Below are 21,349 nucleotides of genomic sequence, written 5' to 3'. Positions count from 1 at the left end.
GTTGTAGGCAAACTGTTAAGATGGAGTATCTGACCTTTTAATGTTAATTAAGCTTTCTAGTTAAGAGGGAATGACAAATCAGCATAGGGGCTTGTTAATTTTTCATGGGGTCTGTCTTCTCATATTCCTGAAGCAGAAAACACTGCATGTGCTCCAGTGTTTTCTCCCAGACATTTTGCAAGGCCAAGATAAGGAGGAACTAACTGTCAGCCAGGTGCCCTGGAGCTTATCTGTGTGTTTTCGTGTTCTGTCCTGCAAAAGTTTAATCAAAGAAGTCTGTAAACATGTGGAAGTGGTTGCAAATAAATGAAGTGCTGTGTTTATGTTGGAATTTTGACTAAAGTTTCTTTGCCTACCTTTATAAACTCTTTCAGCACTCTTCCTCATTTTGAAAAGGCTCAAGGGTTTCTGAAGCAGGAGTTTGTGGATATTAATGAGTTTCATTACTGAAATATGCTTATGAACAGAAGGGGATGTCCCATGTGTGTGGAGTTCATTCCTCAATAAACAGATCAATGTCAGGCTGTAAAGTGGGAACAGCCTGTTGGGAATTGTATCTAATCCTTATAAAAGTCTACGTTCTTCATGTGGAAAGCTCTGTTATAGTACCAAGAGTCACTAATGCTGTTCTCTTCTTTATTCCTGCTGCCTTAGGAAGGAGAAAATAATGATAAGTTCTTCACTCACCCCAAAAATGCCAAAGCACTCGCTGCCTACCTCTTTGCACACAATCACCTTTTCTACCTAATGGAGCTGAGCACAGCACTGCTTCTCCTGTTGCTGTCTCTCTGCGAGGCGCCAGCTGTTCCTATGCTCCGTCTTGGCATCTTTGTAAGTACTTTGGGGCAAAATGAAGAAATCTGCCTGTTTTGCATGTGTGGGTAAGAGGAAGAAGGCAGATAAACATAGAGGAAGAAGGTAGCAGTAATAGGAAAAAACCACCTGGCTTGTTCTGTAAATTGGTTGACAGCAGGTATGTCAACCAGCAAAATATCCTTTTTTCGTCTGATGTGCATAGACCACAATGAAAGTGACACTTATTTCATATTATCAATTTGTGCAGTTCTTAGGTTTTGTAACTGTTAGAGAAATGTGTGGGGTTTGCTTTTTCTTGAGGTAAGTCAAGAATCTGTGTGCTTTGACGGGGTGGTTTTAAAGTCATTCTCAGGGTTGGTGCCATTACCCCAGTACCACCGCTGGTTCCTAGAACACAAACGGATCTCAGCCGGGGACAGGTTGCTCAACCTTCTCCTGTCCTCTCCTCCCAGTGTTGTAAGGACTCTTTTTAATGTGTGTGTGTGTATGTTTGAAGGACTTGAAGTTTTATGTCTAACCTTCACAAAATGCAGGCTGAGAGAAGGGATACGCAAACTGGTGTGTACTATTGTCATACTACACATGTCACACTACATACTGGTGTATACACTGTCAGGCACAGTGCTAGGAGCTGCTGTTGCTGGTGGGAGAATCTACATCGGCTTTTGGAGCTGTTAATGGCACCCTAGGACCATGCCAGACGTGTAGAACAGCCGTGACAACCTTGGGGTCAAAGTGTTCCTCAAAATGAGTCAGGGCTGCGTAACTCAGTTTTGGTTTTGAGCTGCGACTAAAGCTGAGGTTGTAAGAAAATACTGTCGTTATCTTTGTGGCGCATTTTGCGTCTTCCAACAGAGAAGGGGTCCATCAGCACTGCCAAAAGCTGCGTTCTGTTCCAGAGCTTGATCAGGACTCTGTCTGTGGTTGTCCAGAACATCTATTTCAAGAGAAGACCCTTCTGTGTGTAAATTCTCTCTGCCCAGCAGCTTTTCTTCCTGCATTTCACTAAAAAAATTGCAGTCACAAACTTTTTTAAAAGGTTTTTGCTCGAGTTGCTGGTGTCTTGCCCTTTTGTTTCAAATGTATCAATACATTTTTCTGATGTGTTATTCAAGTCCAAAAGGGATGTGGATTTCCAAGAAATTCTGGGCTGATACTGAATAGGGGAAAACTCTACCGGCTTTAATAAAAGCACAAAGCAATAAATATAGAAACTTTGAAAAACAGAGTGCTGTGCTAGCTTTAAGAGTGGCCTTGGGGTTTCCTGCATGTCACAGAGCTATGCTCAGACTGTTGTCAAACCCACATGATTCTTGAAAAAGGAAGGGTAGAAATGTGGTCTCTGATGTGCTGCTGTTTGTTATCAGAAGCACTCATTTAAGCTTTGCTGTATTGTAACAGGTCCATGCAACCCTAGAGCTGTTTGCATTAATTGTGGTAGTCTTTGAACTCTCGATGAAGATGAGGTGGCTGGGCTTCCAAACCTTTATCAGGCACAAAAGGACTATGGTGAAGGTAAGTTGTCTATCTGATTGTCAGTGTTTCTCCTTCAGCATCTTCGGGAACCGAAGAACTCAAGTAAATATTGGCCTGTACTGTAGCAGGGATGACTTAGCCATGTGTCCTAGCTGCCAAATGATTCATGTGAAATCTCTAAGCTCTCAGAGACACCTCCCATCCTTGAAGTGTCCAAATAAAGGAGTGATCAGCGGGAGCTTTGCCTTTCCCAAAAGGAGACTGCAGCTGTGCCTCTCATTAAACCCCTTTTTTGCAGACTTGCGTGCTGTTTGTACAGTTCATAGAGGCCATCGTGGTGTTGGTGCGCCAAACCTCGCATGTCCGGATAACAAGAGCTCTGCGCTGTATCTTCTTGGTGGACTGCCGTTACTGTGGTGCCGTCAGAAGGTGAGTGCTCAGCTGGCTAGGTTTTCTGCTGTCATACCTGGGACTGGGGTGGAGGAAAAGCACTCTGATCCTGCAGGCATCTGAGGAGAATAAGTGTCTTTCATGGGCATTTCAGATCTCGGAGATCTTTTGTAATTGCGACTGAAGTGTACCTAGTGTCTTGCCTACATAGGGAAATTTCATAGGTAGTAGCTTTGGATGTGCTGATGGTACACAGTGCTTATGTGTACTGTCCTCAGCTGTATAACTGCCTCAGCACAACACGTGAGCGTGGCTGTATCGTTTCTGGCTGCTAGGTTTGCCTGTAAACTGCACAATGAATCACAGAGCTAGTCTTTAGTCTGGAGGAGGAAAGCTGACAGGGTGACATTAGTATTGTTAGCAGTACCTGAGAGCTGACTGCAAAGGACAGATAGGTAGCTTGGAAACAATCTTAATTTACCTAGCTTTCTACTTTTAATCCTTGGAGGGAGTGGGAAGAAAGTCCTCAAGTATGGTGTGCTGTTGGGTTTTTTTTCCCTGCCAACCCAGAGGAGAAAACATGCACATTTTAGTTTATTAATGTTTTCTTCTTTTTCAGAAATCTGCGACAGATCTTCCAGTCCCTTCCACCGTTTATTGACATTCTTCTCCTCCTGCTTTTCTTCATGGTGATTTTTGCCATCCTGGGTGAGTTGTATTTATGGAAGGTGAAGTGATGCTCTTCACCATTATTGTCCAAAAGCAACACAAACAGCCTGGATGAATATAAAGCTGATCAGATTCAGAGTCCTGCCAGGATCTTCCATTTATCCTATTTCATCTGCAGTTATCTGGAAGGCAGAATTAAAGATCCACAAAATCTAGAAGCTGGGTATTTGATTTTGAGACAAACATCCTTTTGACCTCTTCCAGAGGATAGTCTCTGGTGTGTGTGGTTGTGGTTTCCAAGTTCTGATTCCATCAACTGTTCCTCAATCTTGTAAGTTTAGTCTACATTCCTAGGAGTGCATGTGTCTGTAGTGTACCTGCTACAGTCCTATACTCAAACCATCCCTAGAAAGTTTGTTTTCCGAAAGGGTCGGTGAAACACCAATGACATGTATTGGCAAATCTGTATGGAGAAGGCCTTCCAGATACTCTCCTCTTCATGGTGTGAGAGAGGGCTTACTCTTAGTGTGACCTTCTCTTTGGGAACAGAGACTCACCACTCTGCTGCTTGACATTAAACAGTCTTTATTTTTGTTTGTTCTTTCCCACTTTCTTCTGTCCTCCTCTATCTTCTCTGCTGCTTCTCTAGGTTTTTACTTGTTTTCTCCTAACCACTCGGATCCGGTGAGTATCACTGATTCTTTCAACCAAAGCTTAAGTCCTATTTTGACATGCTTAAGAATCAAACATTACTGTGTAGACGTAGCTTAGTCCTGTGTGGTGGTCTGGGAAGCCAGATGCTAGCTGGTCAGAGGCTGCTTGGTGCTGTTACCCTGGTTTACCCCCTGCTGGGAAGGAAGACAGTGCAGAGAACTTCCTCAAAGACAGGATGTCCCAAAGGGAACATTCACGGAGTTGTTCCTTGTTCTTGGTGTCTTAATTCAGTCTAACGAGCCACCTGCCACTGTCTCCAGGGGAGGAAGGTGTCCGGGTGAAAGCTCAGCTGCCTCAGACTGTGGCTGTCACAGTCTAGCAGCCACTAGTTTCTGCTGCTGCCGAGTCTATAGCTTGCTGGGAGTAACTACTATGAAAATGTGTAGATGAGCTTTTAATTGTTTTAACTCTTCACATGCCATCTCGCAGGGACCTTTAAAAAGGACCAATGCTGAAGTACCCTTTCCCTAGGGGAGGCTTCAGGGAATTGTAAAGTGCCTGTATTCAAGTGGGTGGGTGGGTTGGTTCGTTGTTTTTTGAATGAAATATAATTATGAATGAAATTCTGCTTGCATTTTGTCATGGGAGTTTTTTCTTTCAGTACTTCAATACCTTAGAGAACAGCCTTGTGAATCTCTTCGTGCTTTTGACCACTTCAAAGTAAGTTCATGCTTTTCTAGCTTAGTCTTTCCCTTTGTCCCCAGAAAATTCTAGCAGAGCCAAGAGTTTCAGCTGAAATGCTCTGTCTCCAAATGTGACTCCTTTCCTCTGCGTGAGAGAGAGATTTCCTGGGTCAGCCTGCATGGGAAGAACTGGTATTTCATTTTGTTTTAGGACACTGTGACCTCAGATGCAGAGTTATCTCTAAACGACTCAGACCACTTCATCACTGTGAGGGCAATAAGGGGGGAAACAGCTTTATTAGGCCTCAGGCCAAGAAGGGAAAGTTTCTATTTGTGCTCCTTTGTCAGCTGACAGTTTTCTGTTGTGAAGTAATTTCCTATTCCTCTGCTTTGGTTCACCTATCTGCTGGGAAAGGGGGATAACAGCAGTGGGTAAATATTGATCTGCTGTCAGGGAGAGCTCTGAGGATTAGGAAATTAGCAAAGGATGGAATAACTCTTAGGTTGTAACACTCTGACACCGAGGCCGAATCGCTGTCGTTGCTGAGTATCAAAGCACAACCCTTAGCCACGGTACAAATCCCCTTTGCCCATTTGGTTTTTGGGATGTGCAGGGAATGTGCTCTTCATATTTATTCATGATGCCTGATGCCTTCATCATGCCTCCATGTTCTTGCTGCTCGTTGCTAGGCGCAAACTTCTGTGTCATGAGCAACCCCATGTTTTGCAGAAATGTGCAGATCTTTGGATGCGAATTTACACACGCACCTGTGTCCTGTGCCTCTTGCCTTCGTAGTGGGAAGTGTAGCATGAGCTATTCGGTGCTTAAACTTGTGTCTTTTTCGGATGCAGTTTCCCTGATGTGATGATGCCATCTTATGCCCGGAACCCCTGGTCCTGTGTCTTCTTCATAGTGTATCTCTCCATTGAGCTGTACTTCATCATGAACTTGGTGAGTCTCCTGTTGAAGCACTTGGCTTCTCTCTGCCTGATTTTGGAGCTCATTGCCCAGCAGAGTCTTCCCCATTCCCAAGAGTGCTCTGTAATAATCTGAGACCCTATGGCAGAATACTTTGAGAAATGGCCGCTTTGCCACACATAGGAGTCTTTTAATGTTTAACCACAAGGAGTTGAACTAAATCACAGAAAACAGAACGATACGAGTATCTTTCAACTTCTCTCACATTAATATCATGCTTGGAGTGACATACTCAGTTGCATGAAATTTATTGTCCTTTTCTGTCTTAATTATTTATCATAAAATGGCATTTTATTATCTGGGCTTGCCTGAAATACTTTGTAAATCAGTTTGAAGGGGATGGAATTACTAAGTATGGCAGGACTTGAAGAGTGCTGATAACTGCAGTGTGAGAGCGTGGCTGCTGTGCCGGCTCTGCTTCTTGCAGCATCTAAGGCAGGGCCAAGACCAGCTCAGGTGAGGATGTGAGCAGTGGAAAAGGGGTTGTGAAAGGAGTTGAGGAATTCTCTAGCCCAAGGTGAGTGATTTGATGCTTGTAGTGGGCTTGGATTTCACTGCCACTGTCCTAGATGGAGGGTTAGTTTTGACATGTGTTTGCCAAAGCTCCTGTGGAAGGGTGAGTCCAGAAAGCAGCCCTCAAAACCCACTTTCCAGGGCATTTTAACAAACCTTTTGATACTGTTTTCTGTTGGCATGTGTGGGGTTTAGCCTTAGCTCTTAAAACCACTAGTGAATGTTAGGAGGCCAGAAACATCTGGACCTCTTCCAAAAAGTGGATCAGTGTGTGCGCAGTGTGCTTGGTGATCCTTTTGTGGGATCCCTTCCGGCCAACTGGCCCTCACTGACTCCATTCTGCCTCAGTCAGTGCAGTGCTTAGTAAACTCCTCCTGCAGGCAATGCCTCTCCTTGCCTCCGGCTGTTCCTGCCTGTTCGAGAAGCACTGGCTCTGGTAGCCGCAGAGTATAAGGATCTCTCCTGTCTTCTCTCTGCAGCTTCTCGCTGTTGTGTTCGACACTTTCAATGACATCGAGAAGAGGAAGTTTAAGTCCTTGCTGCTGCACAAGCGCACGGCCATACAGCATGCCTACCGCTTGCTGATCACCAAACAGGTACGGGGCCCCGCAGGGAGGCTGAGAACAGCCTGGGGTGCAGCAGGAGGGGAGGTCAGCAATGTTTTAAGACGACCAGTGGTCTGGAGTGCTTAAAGAGCATGTTCCAGAAAAGATGATTTATGTCTGTTGGCCGTAATCGTACTCACCAAGGGCTACTGTTTTTTCATTTGTGTAACTTGTTTATATCTGTTTCTGGAGAAAAAACAAAGTAGTCTGAATTTCAGCCCCATGTGAGGTTACGGAAGTGTCTTGATAAAATGAGTGAAGTTTGTTCTGGAGAGCATGCAGTCATTGATTTCTCTCTGATTCAGTGTGGATCACTTGAGGACTTGCTTCTCAAGCACCAGTACTTAGAGGAGGGGTGGGTTCTACATGTGAAGGTACAGTACAGTTGCTAGATACTGCATGAGTAAATGCTGCAGAATCAGAAGTAACTCACCTACAAAACTCTTTACAGGGACAGAGCGCTGGGGGAGAGGGTTGATTTCTTGCTTAACTTGTGGAGCAGGAAGAGAAATAAGGCCCAAAAATAACTAACCCACTTCTAGTAGATTAGTTCATGTTTAGGGCACATTCATTATATGAACAGTTCCTGAGGTATAGCTGATAGTCTTAAAAAAGTGCCAGTAATGGGACCTGTTAGGCTGTCTGCTAATTTCCCAAGAAGAGTGGCTGAACTCTGTCCATTGGGGTGTCTGGTTGGACAGTTTTCACATGATAGGGCAACAGAGAACAGCTCTGCATTTGCTGGAGGGACCGACTGCCAGGAGAGCTTTCTGATCTCTGTGCTCTGGGATAAGCTCAGTACGTTAAAGTAATAGCTTAGGGTACTTTTGGGGCTTAGTTATAATGGCATCTTACGATAACGTAGAAATCCTGCTTAAAACGAATCCAGAGTGAGAATTAAATACGCTAGCCTCTGTGTGCTTCTGCCTGATGTCGCTGCTTATGACAACATTCCCTTGTTTCTAGAGGCCGTCTGGAATTTCCTTCAAGCACTTTGAAGGGCTGTTGCGGTTTTACAAGCCTCGGATGTGTGCCAGAGAGCGATATCTCACTTTCAAAGCACTGAATCAAAGCAATACTCCTTTAGTCAGGTAGGATGGTCTTACTGCTGCACCCAGAGCAGGGAGGTTGTTTCACTCTCTGAAGCTAGGCTGTACTTCAGAGAGGATGGCTGGGTTTATGGAATGAAACTTGTCTGGGATGGGGGACTAGAGTTACGTGATTGAAAGGATTTGTCTGGGTGCTTGGAGGGGTGGGTACCCTGAGAGTTGAGGTTTTGCTACGGAGGTGATGGAGTTCCTGCGTGCCCTCTTGTGGATACAGCGCTCTGCTGGCAGTCACCAGGCAGCCTCTGTTTCCCACCTCCCCTGCCAGAACAGAGGAGCGAGAAATTGAGGAACAGCATTAGAGCCTGCAAGGAGCATTTCTTCACACAGTGCAGCCTTGCAGCTTAACAAGTTTTTGTTTTTTCCAGCAGCTGGCTGTGTCCCCCAGGGTTTTGTTAATTAAAATCTGGTTCTGCTGGTGCTTTCAGGACTGTCATCCTCTGTGTTATGAGGCAGAGAATTACCATTCTGGTGGGTGGGTGCAGCTAACTCCAGCCAGCATGGAAGTAGAGGGAATTAGAGCAGGAGACCTTCTCTTCCTTTTCCTTTGTTCTGGCCACAGACAGGCTCGGAGGGAGTCTCCCATGAAACTGATGCCGATGCTTCTCCTTAAAGTCAAGTGCCACAGAGAAGTGTTGAAAATGGCACAGGGAGAAGGGCTGAATTTAGGTACCTAATGACACCAGTAAGAGTCTGAGAAGCTCAGCATCCTCACTTTCAGACACCTAAAAGCTGTTACAGGCCTGACCCTGAGCACCTAGACAGGCACTCGTGTTTTATGAGTTTCTTTGCTTTCATGTCCTTTTTCAAATTTCATTTTTACCTTGAAAAGAAAATGTGCAAAGATGTTAGAAAAGGACTGTACAAGTAATTAAGACAGTCCAAGACTGAAGAGCAGTACAATCTCTATCCTTTGGAGTTTGCTATCTAAGCCTCAGGTCTTTCCTCTCAGTGGTAAAATTCTGGAGTTCAGTAGAGTCAGAGTTGCCTCTAAGGGCTGTAGTGTTACAGAAAGAAGGTAGGCTTTGCACCCTGTTCTGGCTACTGTCAGTCAGTAACCTTTGGCCAGATGGGGAAGAGGTCAGTGTTGAGTTATATCAGCTGTGGTTGCAGTTCTAATAAGGAGTTAATAACTTCCAGGGACTTTCTGCTGATGATGCCTGACAAGGACAATTAAGGATCTAATCAACTCCAAGGCTCTGATCAGATGCTTCTTTCTGTTTTGCAGTCTAAAGGATTTTTACAATTTCTATGAAGTTGTTGGCTTAAAATGGAAAGTAAGTATTTTTTGGGTGGAGAAGAGGGGAAGTGTGTGTGGGAGGGAGAGCAAAGGAAGCCAGTGATTAAAGAGAAGGTGCGTGAGACACAAAGGCAATCTAAAAGAAGCAGATGATGGGGATAAGGTGGGTCTCCATCACTGCACATTTTTTGTATGGATGTAGCATTGACTTCTCATTGTGGCTGTTCCACTTCCAGGCAAAACGAAATCGCGAGCACTGGTTTGATGACCTTCCACGGACAGCGTTCCTTATTTTTAAAGGTAACAGGCTGTGTTTTCATGACAGCATGTGTTCAACTAACAGGAAAAGCATTTCTTTACAAAGACAGGGTCCTCTGAAGGGACCTTCTCTTAATGTCCCTGGTAAACAGCTGAGGGAAGGCCTACTAACCAACTCTCCGTGTATTCAGAGCCTCCAAGGCCAGAGCCTTGTATTCAGAGTCTCCAAGGAAGATTTCTGTCATGTAAATATTCCCTGTGCTCTGACCCAGACCCCGGCTTCCTTAAAATAAGAGACCTCTTGGCAGAAGCTCTGTAGCGAGCCAGACCCTGAGGTCATGGAGGGCTGTGTTCCTTTTTCAGCACAGAGGTTAGGTGGGGATTTATGATTGCTGAATCTAGTAAAGTTTATAGAGTTTCTCCATATCCCAAGCAGCAACTCACAGAATGTGGAGTGGGATTTGTGTTTTCACAAAAGCTGCTAGGCTTCCTAGTCCCAAGATGTGGTTGCAGCACTCGTACAGGTCAAGCGCAGCTGCTTGGGAAGGGGACAGAGGTCTGAAATACCCATCAGTGTAATCTGGTTTGCAAATGTGATTTATCTCCCATGTCCCAGGTTTCCTGACTGAATGTAGCCATTCAGAAATAAGAACGTATCTGCAATTCTTTTTCAGTGTCGTATGCTAGTGGGAAACAGTTAACACATCTTGATCCAAGCACACAGCAAACCATAGGAGTCCTACATATCTCTGCTGATGCATTCATCCCTCCTTGACAGCATATGTGTTGTTCCAAACATGGGCAGTGCTTCAGCAGCTGCATTTACTTCTGTCCACACCACAGACCTAGCACATAGAGAAGAAAAAGGCATCTCGGGGGTTAAGGATAGCGAGTTCATTGCTGCTAAAATTCTAGAGGAAATTTGAACTTGGTCCCAAGAAGTAAAAGTTAATAATCTGCTAATCTGCTTAGTTTCTGTGCTGAGGATTGGTATGAAAAATGTCTCTAAGGAGAAGATAGAGGAAGCTGCGTGTGAGGTATGGAGGATCGTGTAAACATTTGGTTTGTCATACTTTCCTTCACGCAGGCATCAACATCCTTGTGAAGTCCCGCGTGTTCCAATACACCATGTGTAAGTAGAAGTAACGAGCTGTCTCTCTGCTAGGCTCCCTTCATCGTGTGGATCTGGGATGCTCTGTCTGTCTCAGCCCCTCCAAGGACTCAGCGTGGTGGGGCCTGGACTTTGGTTTGAGCCATGGCTTGTGTGCAAATTTGGGAGTTTTGATGGAGAGGGAGGGAGCTGCATGCTTGTTCTGACCGCTGCTGCAGCCTGGGCTCTCGGCTCTCGCTGCGTTGAATCCTCTGGAGAGGCTCGTTGGTTCACTGCTTCAAAAAGCACTTGTGGGTCTGATTCTGTACGAGTCAGCTTGTTGCACTTGGGTAGGTTGGTGGTTAGCTTTCATAAGCCTTGAGGTTTTTATCTTGCAGCTGAGGGATGCTGGGTAAGGAACTGCCTTACCAGTCAACCACCTTCTTCTGTTTGCACTTGAGAAAGTGCAAGCATCCTCGTTGCTGGAGGGATTGCTTGGTAACTGTACTGCCTGCAAGAATGATTCTGTGCTCCTCTTCTCTAGGGGAGAAAGAGTGCTTATTTGTGGTGCTGCTCGCTATGTTCTACTGTTCCTACTCGATCTGTTCCTACTCAGTAATTTGGGGTTTTTTTGAATGTTGGAGGAGATGTTTTTTGTAAATTAGGATGCTAAACTAAAGAGAGTGGGGTGGGGTGGAGTGAGGAGATCTGAGTGAAAAGGAGAAGTCCTGCGCCTTCAGTTCTCAGGATTTGAATGTTGGGGAGAAGCAATAGATCCAAGCCGACAGGGCTTTGTCCTGCACTGCTGGGGACTCTTCCTTTGTCCTGCACTGCTAGTGGTTCTCAAGATCTTGCTCCAGAACTAGGAGGAAGCTGAAATATGCATGTAATAACATGGCAGAATGTAAGATAATGATGGGTAAAAACGGTTGAGATGATTCAGACCATTGTTTTGTTTTAGTTTTGTTTCCTTCTGCAGATAAAGGTACTGCATCTGTTAAAGGCCTGGGAGAAGTCAGGGTAGTTTTGCAACTCTCCCAAGTTATGAGTTTGGTTTGTTAGTTGAATTGGAACACTGACCCTGCTGCTTGTCCTATATTGTACTCTTTTCGTTAGCCTAGGAAATGGATGTTCTCTGGTCCAGGAGTGGTTTTGCTATGGGTTTTTACTTTGTTTTCCAGATACTGTGGTGGCTGTGAATGGAATTTGGATTCTTGTTGAAACCTTCATGCTGCAAGGTAGGAAACATCGCAGCTTGTTTCATGACTATGATGCTGGGGCATTGAATAAAGGGAAGGCTAGAAAAAGTTCTTCTTGTGTCTTGCAGGAGGGAATTTCTTCTCCAGAAACGTCCCATGGAGCTACATAGTCTTCCTCACAAGTAAGTTGACACCTCCCAGCAGAGCCGTGTCATTTCATAAGGAGTTGGGAGGGGAATAGACAGCTCTGTTCCCAGAAGATTATTCAGTTTGAAGTTAAAACTTAGCCACAGGTGTACAGACTCTGTCTAGAACAATGCTGTGCCTGGCAGGGATCGTCAGCATCCACACAGACCCACATGAACGCTGCTGCACTGTTACACAGCTCCCTGAGCCACTGCAGTCTGGGGAGCCTCTCACCTCTGGTGCAACTCTCTGCAAAAGCTGCTGTATTACTCTTAAAGCTGGCTTCAGCCCTGAGAGCAGAATAGCCTTGTTTTGTTAGGCACAGCGTGCAAAGTGATAAGCTCCTCCAGGTTTGTGATGGCTCTGTGTGGAGTTTGCTCACGTTGCTCTGTGCTGCACTGACTATTCCAGGAGGCATTACCAGCTCTGATCTGATTGCAGCTGTGAGCTGGCTCTCTGCCACGCAAAGAAAGGCAGTCCTGTTGGAGTACAGAGTGCAGGGGCACGCTGAGGAGAAGTCTGAAAGGACTAGATGAACTAGTTGACGAGCTGAGTTTTCTAACTGAACGTCATCCCCTCCATAAACGTGTACCTTAGTCTTCCTTTTCAGCCCCGGTATAAGCAATTGTAACTTCATGTGCTGGTTCATTGCACTGCCATGGAACTCTTCAGTGATGTAAATTCACTTCCCTTCTCCTGCCGGTGTCTCTTGCTCACGGGGAGAAGAAAAGTATAGCTCCGTTGAATCAAAATAGTGTGTAAAACTGCAGCAGGAGGTTCTCTGGAGAATCTAGGAGAGGTTGCTAACCTCTTATTTGACTGCTGGGTAGCTCTAGTGCTTCCCTGGCCATTAGTCTTCAAAACACTTGTCATGAAAGTTGGAAGGCAGAGGCGCTCTGCAACACTTCTTTTCACAAGGATGTTGTCGTCCAGCTCTTCACTTCTCTCCCACCTTGGAACCTGGGAAGAAGGACTTTGGGATGAAACAGGGCATCATCATGTTATTGTGGCAGTCTTTAACCCACAGGCTCACAAGGTGCTGCCAGGACAGGGGGGGAGAAGTATTCAGATGGCTCCTCTTTGAAAGGATCTCTCCCTGCAGGTCAAGGCTAGGCTATGGGATGTGGATATGTTCCAGTGAGATAGAAGGAAATAAACAGGCAGGACTGAATTTCCTACACTACTTTGTGGCCTTTCCTACAGGAGCTTATGCCTCAGCATTTATAGCATGTTAGCCAACTGACTGCTTTGCAGACTGCTCTGGAGAGAAATCACCATGACTACAGGAAAATGTGTTGATTTGGAGGGAAAATGTTTCTTTGGCATCTCACTGAGAAGAAGGAGGATGGGTGGGACTCTGTTAAACTTATGTTCAGCAGTCCTGTACGTAAAGCATCACACATCTTTGAGGGCAACCCTTTGCATGATCGCTCCATGTGACGCTGCTTATTTCTGTCCATGGCTGTTGTCTTGTTTTACAGTCTATGGCGTGGAGCTGCTCCTGAAGACCACTGGACTGGGGCCTGTCGAGTACCTGTCCTCGGGTTGGAATCTGTAAGTGCACACTGATGTTTTGAGAGAGAGATGGCAAAAATTGTTGGGAAGACTGGCTTCTGAGATGAGTTTTTAGGCCTGTAGATGAGGCCATCAGCAGGCTATTATAATCCTTCTGCCCTTGGCCTTGTGCATCTTGTTAGGCTGAAGCAGCACCAAGTACCTCTGCTCTGCTGAAACACATTGCTCTTATTTTACATTTTTTTTCTTTCTAGCTTTGACTTCTCAGTCACCCTGTTTGCATTTTTGGGGCTCATGGCACTGGCGTTTAACATGGAGCCATTCTACTTCATTGTGGTCTTGCGACCCCTTCAGCTTCTGAGGTGAGACGGGAAGGCTGGCGGGGGGTGCAGAGAGCAGGTGGGGAAGAAAACAGCCGGGCTGGCTTTCCATCAGTCCCGATGGGACCGAGCTCCTTACCAGGAGAGGGCAGGGATTGCTCTGTGGGTACGTGACCATGGCAAACAGGAATTGCGTGGGGTAATGAGATTAGCCAGAGTTATCAAAATGAACGATAACAAAAACTTGGGATGGGATATGAAACCCTGTGCTTTGGAGCTTAAGCTGATCTCTAATAGAGATCAAGGGATTTACCGGGGGCAGATTATCCTGTGTCTGCCTTCGTGGGGTTCTTACACCTCCTCTAAATTGTCTGATGCTGTTCAGAGAAAAGCTCTTCTGTCAGGGTGAGACAGTCTGAGCCAGTTTAATAATTTCCACTGAATTACCAGAAATTACAGTTTTCAAAGGATGCTGCTTTCTAGGGTGAAGTGCAACCCTGCTCTAACTGCATCTCACACTCCAAGCAAGACTGTGGCCTGTAACCTCTCTGCAGCTCAGTAAGATGGGTCTGATTAACCCTCTCATTTCGAGGCTGTTAGAGGTATACTCACCTTCACAGAACACTTTGAGAGCCATAGGTGGAAGGCATTTGAGAGGCAAAATGTTGTTTTGTTAAAAACAAGGTAATGTAATTTAGCTCTTCAGTGAGGATTTAAAGAACACTTTATGACACTCAAGGGGCGGGGGGGGGGGGAGTTTTCTCTGTCGCTCCCCTGCCAAAGCCTGCGTTTGGCAGCTGTGTTTCTCTGTAAAGGCTGGAGTTGCTAAATCTTAAATTAGCAGGCACAATGTAGTTTTCTTTCATCAATTTTTATTAGGTCATGGGAGAAACACAGAAAAGCTTGTGTCTGAGGAAAGGAGTAATGAATCCTGACCCTGTACACAGGACTAGTTTAAGTTCTTATGATTTTTAGGTTTTTTAAAGTAGCTGTTTATGCATCATGCTGTGTAAAAAGACGTAGACTTTTCCTTGAGATTCCTCAATCCTGTAAGCACTTAGTTGAATGTGTCATAAACATTCCGATGGGACAGTGGGACATTGTTAAGTGAGCGGAGACCGCTTGAGCAAGAGCAGATCCTGTGAGTTTGGTGTCAGGAAACCTTACTGTTCCTTGACCTGGGAGGTACAGGGAACTGTGATATTGCCTTTAACTATTTCCAACAACAGCAGGAAAGTTGCGGTGTGTAAGTAACTACCGGCTTTTCCTTTCAGGCTATTTAAATTGAAGAAACGCTACAGAAATGTCCTGGACACTATGTTTGAGTTGTTCCCCCGGATGGCCAGGTACTAACTTCTCTTTGGGTGATGGCGGGGAGAGGGGAGTGAAGGTTTAGTGTCTAGGGCTGGGGTCAGGATAGGGACCTGTCAAACCTGCTAAAGGTGTTTGTGCTCTGATCTGTCAATTGATTGCTACTGATTCTTCAGTGTGCTGCGGTAGTGTTAATCTTCCGATTTCTCAGAGCACTATGCGATAAGCAACACTCCAGCACCCTGGGCCGCCTCCTGCTTTTGTGTTAGGAGGATAACTAAGAGTTGATGCTTGTTTAATTTTTCTCCCCCGTCCCAGCTTTTGGTGAGGGGGAGGCCCATTTGAGAGGAACATTGGTGTGAATATACTCAGCCCCAGAAGCTTCCCTGTCCTTAGTACAGCCACTCGAGAGCATCATTGTGAAATGGTGGGGCAGAAGGAGCTTGGTGTTCGAGTGGGGCATCCTCAGGCCTTATTCCCTTGAAGAAGGTCTGAGGAGAGCGTGTTAGCTAGAGAACCCTGTTCTTGGCACAGTCCCTCCATCCAAGGACGTGGAGAGGGCAGAACCAGTGTGTGTTGTTCTTTATTAAAGAAACTGTGGAGAGATGTTTGTTTACCAGAAAAAGACAGACTGGGAGGGAATCCAGGCTGCTCTTTAGTTTCTCTCTTCAGCAAGCGGCAAGCTCCTTGTCCAAGGACTTCTTGAATGAGAGCAGGCGAAGAACTGCAGAGCCACAGTGGCAGGGAGGGTGGTCTGGGGTTTTCAGTGCTGCTTCCCATCCATTGGAAATTCCTTCCAGAGAAACCAGCCTGTGACTTTGTGTTTCCCTGCTTTAGCAACTCTTGAGTAGCACAGTACTCTCTCTGTTTTTGCCTCCAGCCTGGGTTTAACCCTGCTGATCTTCTACTATTGCTTTGCCATTGTTGGCATGGAGTTCTTTGCTGGCGTGGTCTATCCGAACTGCTGCAAGTGAGTACTGCAAATCCATCCCCCTCCGCAATGGGTTTGGTGCACAGCCAGTAGCAGTGCCTCTGGCAGCTCTGTCTGCCTGTGCAGAAGGGGCCAGAGGATGGGTCTGAATGGGGTTTTGCAGCTAAGGCAATGTGCTGGGAAAATCTAGGGGAGACACTTCACTTCTCTAGGTAAGATTGGATGAAATGGCTTTTGCATTGCATTTGGAAAGGGAGAGACTTCTGTGGTGGGGTTGGCTGGTTTTAATAAGCTCCGTAACTCACCTCAGGTATCTGCACTGGGAGGATTTATTCATGATACTGTGGTTGGAAATTCCTGTAACAGCTGCTCTAGAGCAAAGTTGAGATTTTTATCTTGGTGACACCAGAGTTGCTCTGCTAGACGTGTTACATATTTAGGCCTCACTTTGTACGAGATAAATTCACCTGGTCTTGGAAGCTAAGCTGTCCTGTGCCCTTTTCATTTTAAATGATGGCACACCACTTGGAAATGCCAAGCTTTAAGGGTGTGAGCCAAGGAGTCTAACCCAAGCACTCAGTTTCACTGGTATAATATTTGCTGAATGATTAGAAAGACTCCATGTGGTCCCTGGGCTTGTGCTGAGCTGTGAAGGACAGAGGCTTTCTTTCAAAGAAAAAGGCGAGCATTGGCCAAGAGGCAGAAACTGCCACCCTGCTCACCACCTTCTAAGTGTTTTAGTATTTATAACTCTCGAGATTTTCCTTGCTTTTTCACTTCTCTTCTCATTCTTTGTCCTGGTTTCTCCAACCAGCACAAGCACAGTCGCAGATTCCTACCGCTGGGTGAATCATACAGTTGGCAACAAGACGGTTGTGGAAGAAGGTTATTACTATCTCAACAACTTCGACAACATTTTGAACAGCTTCGGTAAGGACAGTTTTGTCTGTAGCAGAGACTATTCCTTAGTGCATCTGGGTTCCTGCAGAGCTGGATGGCAGGACTCTAATGCTCATGTAAGCCTGGGACTCTCCCAGGGCGTCCTACTAATGCACCTCAAACACTCAGCATCCTGCTCTTTCTGTTTGGAGAACTGCAGCTGGCTAATTGTGCCATGACTGTTTTGCAAGGTAAGCAGACATCTCTTAAAAGCCAGTATGAAGCCAGCAGATCGGTTCTGACTGGTGATCAGACCAGACTTCCAGAGATGTTTAAGTCACTACCCTTCTAAAGAACCAGTAGTGATGCTAATACATTTCTTTAAACCCACTGATGAAGAATAATTTGAATGTGTTGATTACTCTCCATGGTTTTCTTAATGTGTGAGCAGAGATGCTTATCTTCTGGAGATTTCAGAGGTCTCCATGCTCGCTGGTGGAAAGAGTCAGGTCTGTTTCTGATTTTTTTTAGAAATATAGATTAAGCCATGCTCCTGGTTCTGTGGTTCTAACCCCCTTTGTATGAAGTAATTGCAATGATGAGGGTCTGCATTCTGTCTCTGGATTTGCTGGCTGTATCGAAATGTCGGTGTCTTACGTCAGTCTTCCTTGTCAAACACTTTGTCTAAGAATCACTATAAAGTAGGTCAGGATGGATAAAGCAATTGTCTGTATTTTTTCTCCCGCTTGTATATAGTCACGCTGTTTGAGCTGACAGTCGTCAATGACTGGTACATCATCATGGTAAGTAAACCGCAGCTACCCTGTGCGTATAGACAGCACAGGCTCTTTGCCAGTTGGGCTAGATCTTCCATGCCACCACTGCTTTCTTCCCCTGGTGATTGGAGATGGGCCCAACATTGTCACTTCTTGTCGCCAGACGTCTTTTGCTCCTGATCCTTGGGTGACATTTGACCTCTGGCATGCTGCTGGGCATGTTTTCTTGCGAATCTTGAGCAGCCTTCAGGCCAGGTTTCGCAATCTGGACAAGTGAAGTCACTCTGTATTCCAGCTTGTCATCCTGCTGTCCAAGCTGTGTTCTCATAGCAGCAATGGTTCATACAGCCACAGGCTTTAAATGTTCTGCATGTCTGCATATAGGAGCCTCTCTTTTTAGCTTGAGAGGCAGATTAGCTGCAAGGACCAGTTGGGGCATTGAGCATTGCACAGGCAGTCCCTGGGGCTAACTGTGGAGCCATGAATAGATAGATAGTGTTTATGCTGCTGTATGTCTGTTGGCAAGCAGTTAACAGCAGACTCTCCCTTCTTTTGTGCACTACTGACTTCTTCCCTCTCCTCTTTAGGAAGGGGTGACATCTCAAACCACTCACTGGAGCCGTCTTTACTTCATGATCTTCTATATTGTGACCATGGTAGGTTTCTGGACATGCTCCGTGCATCAAATAGTGGGGATGAGGAGGGGAGACAGCTTTTACTGTGTTCCAGAGGGAGCTTCCGTCCTTAAATGAAGACAACTTTGCTCTTCTACATAAACGTCTTCCAGAAACAGGTGTGAGTCCACATCACTTCCAGAAAGTTGAATTTATGGGCATTGACAAAGCTGATGCTGCACAAATCTGGGCCTGGGGTAAGGACTAGGGCAGCACAGAGTTTTGTTCTGTCCCCGTTGTGGTTGACTGTTAGCAGTTTACTCGCAGGTAGATGTGTGATGTGCATCTCCTCTGCCATGGAGGAGCTGGGGAGCGTGGAGTGGAAGCACAGACCAAATGCTCAGCTTCGTGTTGAACTGGGCTGGAAGAATCTCCCAGCAGCAGCCTCCTGATCTCTTCTGTTCATGTCCTCTCCCAGGTGGTGATGACCATCATCGTGGCTTTTATTCTGGATGCTTTCGTCTTCCGCATGAACTACACTCGGAAGAACCAAGATTCAGAAGGTCAGAACTGAGGACTGGCCAACCTACAACATTGTGTCTCTTCTCCCTGGCGTCTTAATGTCTGTAGGGGAGAATGGGATTGGCCAGCAAAGGCCAGATTTTTGTTTTAGCCTGACTTCCTAAGCTCATTCTTATGCTTTTGTGTGATATTTCTGTCCAGCCTTTCTGCTCTGCCCTTCATCTCTCCCCCCCCACTCTCCCAAAAGTGTGTGTGTATGTGCATGTGTTTATCTGTGGGTGCATGTGTGTGCACGCACATGTAAACTTCAACTACTTGAGCCATTTCAACCAAATTATTTAAAGATAGGAAGTCCGCATGCATTTCATGAAAGAAATCTAGGAAACGTTACAGCAAAGACATATCAAAGCTCAACAAGAGACCTTACAGGAAGGGAAGGTGATTTTTCTTTTAAAACCGGTTTCCCTCCCTCACTAATATACTCACCGGCACCAGAACGTGTCTCCAAGCGGCTTGTCCAGCATTCAGGCACCAAGACGCTGGATCCAAGTGGTTTGCCAGCACTCTGTGCCATGACATGGAGGACAAGGGACGCTGCCTATCCACTTCTTTTCACATCTCCGAGTTGTACTTAGACTGAGACTACGTGCTGGTTTTGGACATCCCTTTCCGTACCCTTTAGGAACGGACAGTGACTAGTCTCTCCATCCCCTCACCCCTGTGAGTCATCAGTTTTACTCACTGTCCTTTGTCTCCTGAGCTGGGCGTCTGAAACGGCATGTAACTTCATGACCTGCTAATTTAGGTGCCATAAACACATTAATCTCTTACAGCCCTTCTCCTGCTATTCCTTCAGGTGATCTACACCCAGACTTCTCTATTCATTCTCCGTGCAGACTAATCTTAATAATTCTTTACGCTTTTCTGCAGAAAGGAGATATAGCTACTGCAAGCATACATGTAATGCCAATCTTCCCTGCAGAAACATGGTGAAGGCCCCAGCCACGGGAGTAGCTTTGATCCAGCCCCTCATCTTTCTTCGGTGCCAGAAGATCCAAACGTGTGGCACAGGCCCATAGGAGCCAGGCGTTGTTAGTCACAGAAACACTTTTCATCATGGTCCTTCCTGCGCTCAGTTTGAAGGGTGCAGTGAAAGACATTTGTTAGCACTTAACTCCCAAGCCGTGTTAGGCAGTCGAAGGTCAAAAGGCAGCAATTCCTGTGTGATTAGCTGGTTTGCTAGTTAATTTACAGGCAAGCAAAAAGCTACAAGATTTTTTTTAAGATACTGAGGAGCCTGATGTTTTAAAAAGCTGAGCTGCTTGCTGGCCCTACACACTAGTTAACTTTTCTTCCCTGCCTTGTTGGGGGACAAGGACATACGTGTTCTAGTCACCAAGTAGGTACAGACTGTGCCTGACGTCTGGCTTGGTCCTGTGTGCTGTTAAGCTTTGCCTTCCAGGATTATCATAGTGGCTGATGAAGCAATGTTCATCTCGGTGACTTCTTTTTATCTTTTTTTTTTTTTTTTCTTGCCTCTCCAGAAGACAACGGCATTGTGCTGGAGAAGGAGATCTCCAAGGAGGAAGTGGTTGGCATAATCGAGCTGTACAAGCGGAGTTCAGCTGCCACTGAAACAGCTCAGTTGCAGAAGATCATTTTGCAGATGGACAAATATGGGGTAAGAGGAAATCCTTACTGCAAGTTCTTGGCTTCAGGGGAGGGAGGCACGCCAGGGCCACAAATGTCTTCTTGCTGTCTTCTAGAGAGAAGCTGCATGTGTCTTTGTAGTGTTGAGAGCTGAGCTACTGGAGGAACTCTGCAGCACTGGCACGAAGTTTTGCTGCTCTAGAAAAGTAGTAGCTGAATTTCCCCTGCACTCTGAATAGCCTTGACAAAGGCTCGTTGCTATTGCCTTCCTCTGACTTCACTTAGAGCTGTCCAGGCCCAGTGCTGTCTGGAAAAAAGTATCTTTATTTTTCTTTAAGGAAGCCACTGTCTTGTAATTCTCCTGCCTCTCTCTCTGTGCCATCGTACACGTAGGCCCGGACAGTCCTGAAACATTATGCAGCAATATGATGGTATAGATTCCAAACACCAGGTTTCCTTTCTCCATGGCACTGCTTACATTTTCATTCCAAAACAGGATAGACAATTGGAAAAATGAGCTGACCTGGGTAACTGCTCTTGTCTCAGAACTGTTGTCTCATGCATCTGGGAAGAGCTGAAGTGGTTGTTTTAATAATAGAGCCATTATATTCTTGTATCACCACTACAAAGTGCAGGTGCTACAGTCTCTTAGGCGACCTTTATTTGCTTTGGTTGGCTTGGTAGTTAAAGGCTGAGCTCTTGTTCACACAGACAAAATTCAGAGTAGCAACGATGATACTGATCAGAAGCACTTTTCAAGACAATAAACCAAAGGAGGATGCTGTCCTCAGCCTTGCAATGGAGTCCGGAATGATGATGCCAGACCTGAGGTTTCTTTTGTTTCTCAATCCTGGTCATATAACTCATGTGGTCAGAGAGTAATTCAGACTTCAGCTCTTTGCTTACACGATTTAAGAAGTCCAGGCCCATGGAGTAAATGGTGTGGTCTGGACAAGTGGGACCTGAA

At 45.7% G+C, this 21,349-nt stretch overlaps 1 protein-coding gene across 5 annotated transcripts in view; it reads left to right on the top strand.

Annotated features, from left to right (window-relative positions):
- TPCN1 (two pore segment channel 1) overlaps window positions 1-21,349 on the top strand; it is a 50,018-nt gene that overhangs the window by 24,115 nt on the left and 4,554 nt on the right. For all 5 annotated transcript variants that reach the window (XM_075516705.1, XM_075516704.1, XM_075516703.1 and 2 more), the window contains 23 exons: window positions 655-831; window positions 2,218-2,331; window positions 2,591-2,721; window positions 3,302-3,390; window positions 4,001-4,035; window positions 4,667-4,725; window positions 5,541-5,640; window positions 6,660-6,776; window positions 7,752-7,876; window positions 9,120-9,168; window positions 9,368-9,431; window positions 10,477-10,521; window positions 11,661-11,717; window positions 11,807-11,860; window positions 13,346-13,418; window positions 13,634-13,741; window positions 14,974-15,045; window positions 15,891-15,980; window positions 16,756-16,871; window positions 17,577-17,623; window positions 18,184-18,252; window positions 18,689-18,773; window positions 20,277-20,413. In XM_075516705.1, the coding sequence (XP_075372820.1) occupies window positions 655-831; window positions 2,218-2,331; window positions 2,591-2,721; window positions 3,302-3,390; window positions 4,001-4,035; window positions 4,667-4,725; window positions 5,541-5,640; window positions 6,660-6,776; window positions 7,752-7,876; window positions 9,120-9,168; window positions 9,368-9,431; window positions 10,477-10,521; window positions 11,661-11,717; window positions 11,807-11,860; window positions 13,346-13,418; window positions 13,634-13,741; window positions 14,974-15,045; window positions 15,891-15,980; window positions 16,756-16,871; window positions 17,577-17,623; window positions 18,184-18,252; window positions 18,689-18,773; window positions 20,277-20,413 (2,013 nt within the window). The remainder of the gene's footprint in view (window positions 1-654; window positions 832-2,217; window positions 2,332-2,590; window positions 2,722-3,301; window positions 3,391-4,000; window positions 4,036-4,666; window positions 4,726-5,540; window positions 5,641-6,659; window positions 6,777-7,751; window positions 7,877-9,119; window positions 9,169-9,367; window positions 9,432-10,476; window positions 10,522-11,660; window positions 11,718-11,806; window positions 11,861-13,345; window positions 13,419-13,633; window positions 13,742-14,973; window positions 15,046-15,890; window positions 15,981-16,755; window positions 16,872-17,576; window positions 17,624-18,183; window positions 18,253-18,688; window positions 18,774-20,276; window positions 20,414-21,349) is intronic.

The sequence above is a fragment of the Mycteria americana genome, chromosome 13 (genome assembly GCF_035582795.1).
Source record: "Mycteria americana isolate JAX WOST 10 ecotype Jacksonville Zoo and Gardens chromosome 13, USCA_MyAme_1.0, whole genome shotgun sequence".
Taxonomy (NCBI): Eukaryota; Metazoa; Chordata; class Aves; order Ciconiiformes; family Ciconiidae; genus Mycteria; species Mycteria americana.
The sequence above is the reverse complement of the archived record's forward strand: the minus strand, read 5'-3'. Positions and strand labels throughout refer to the sequence as shown.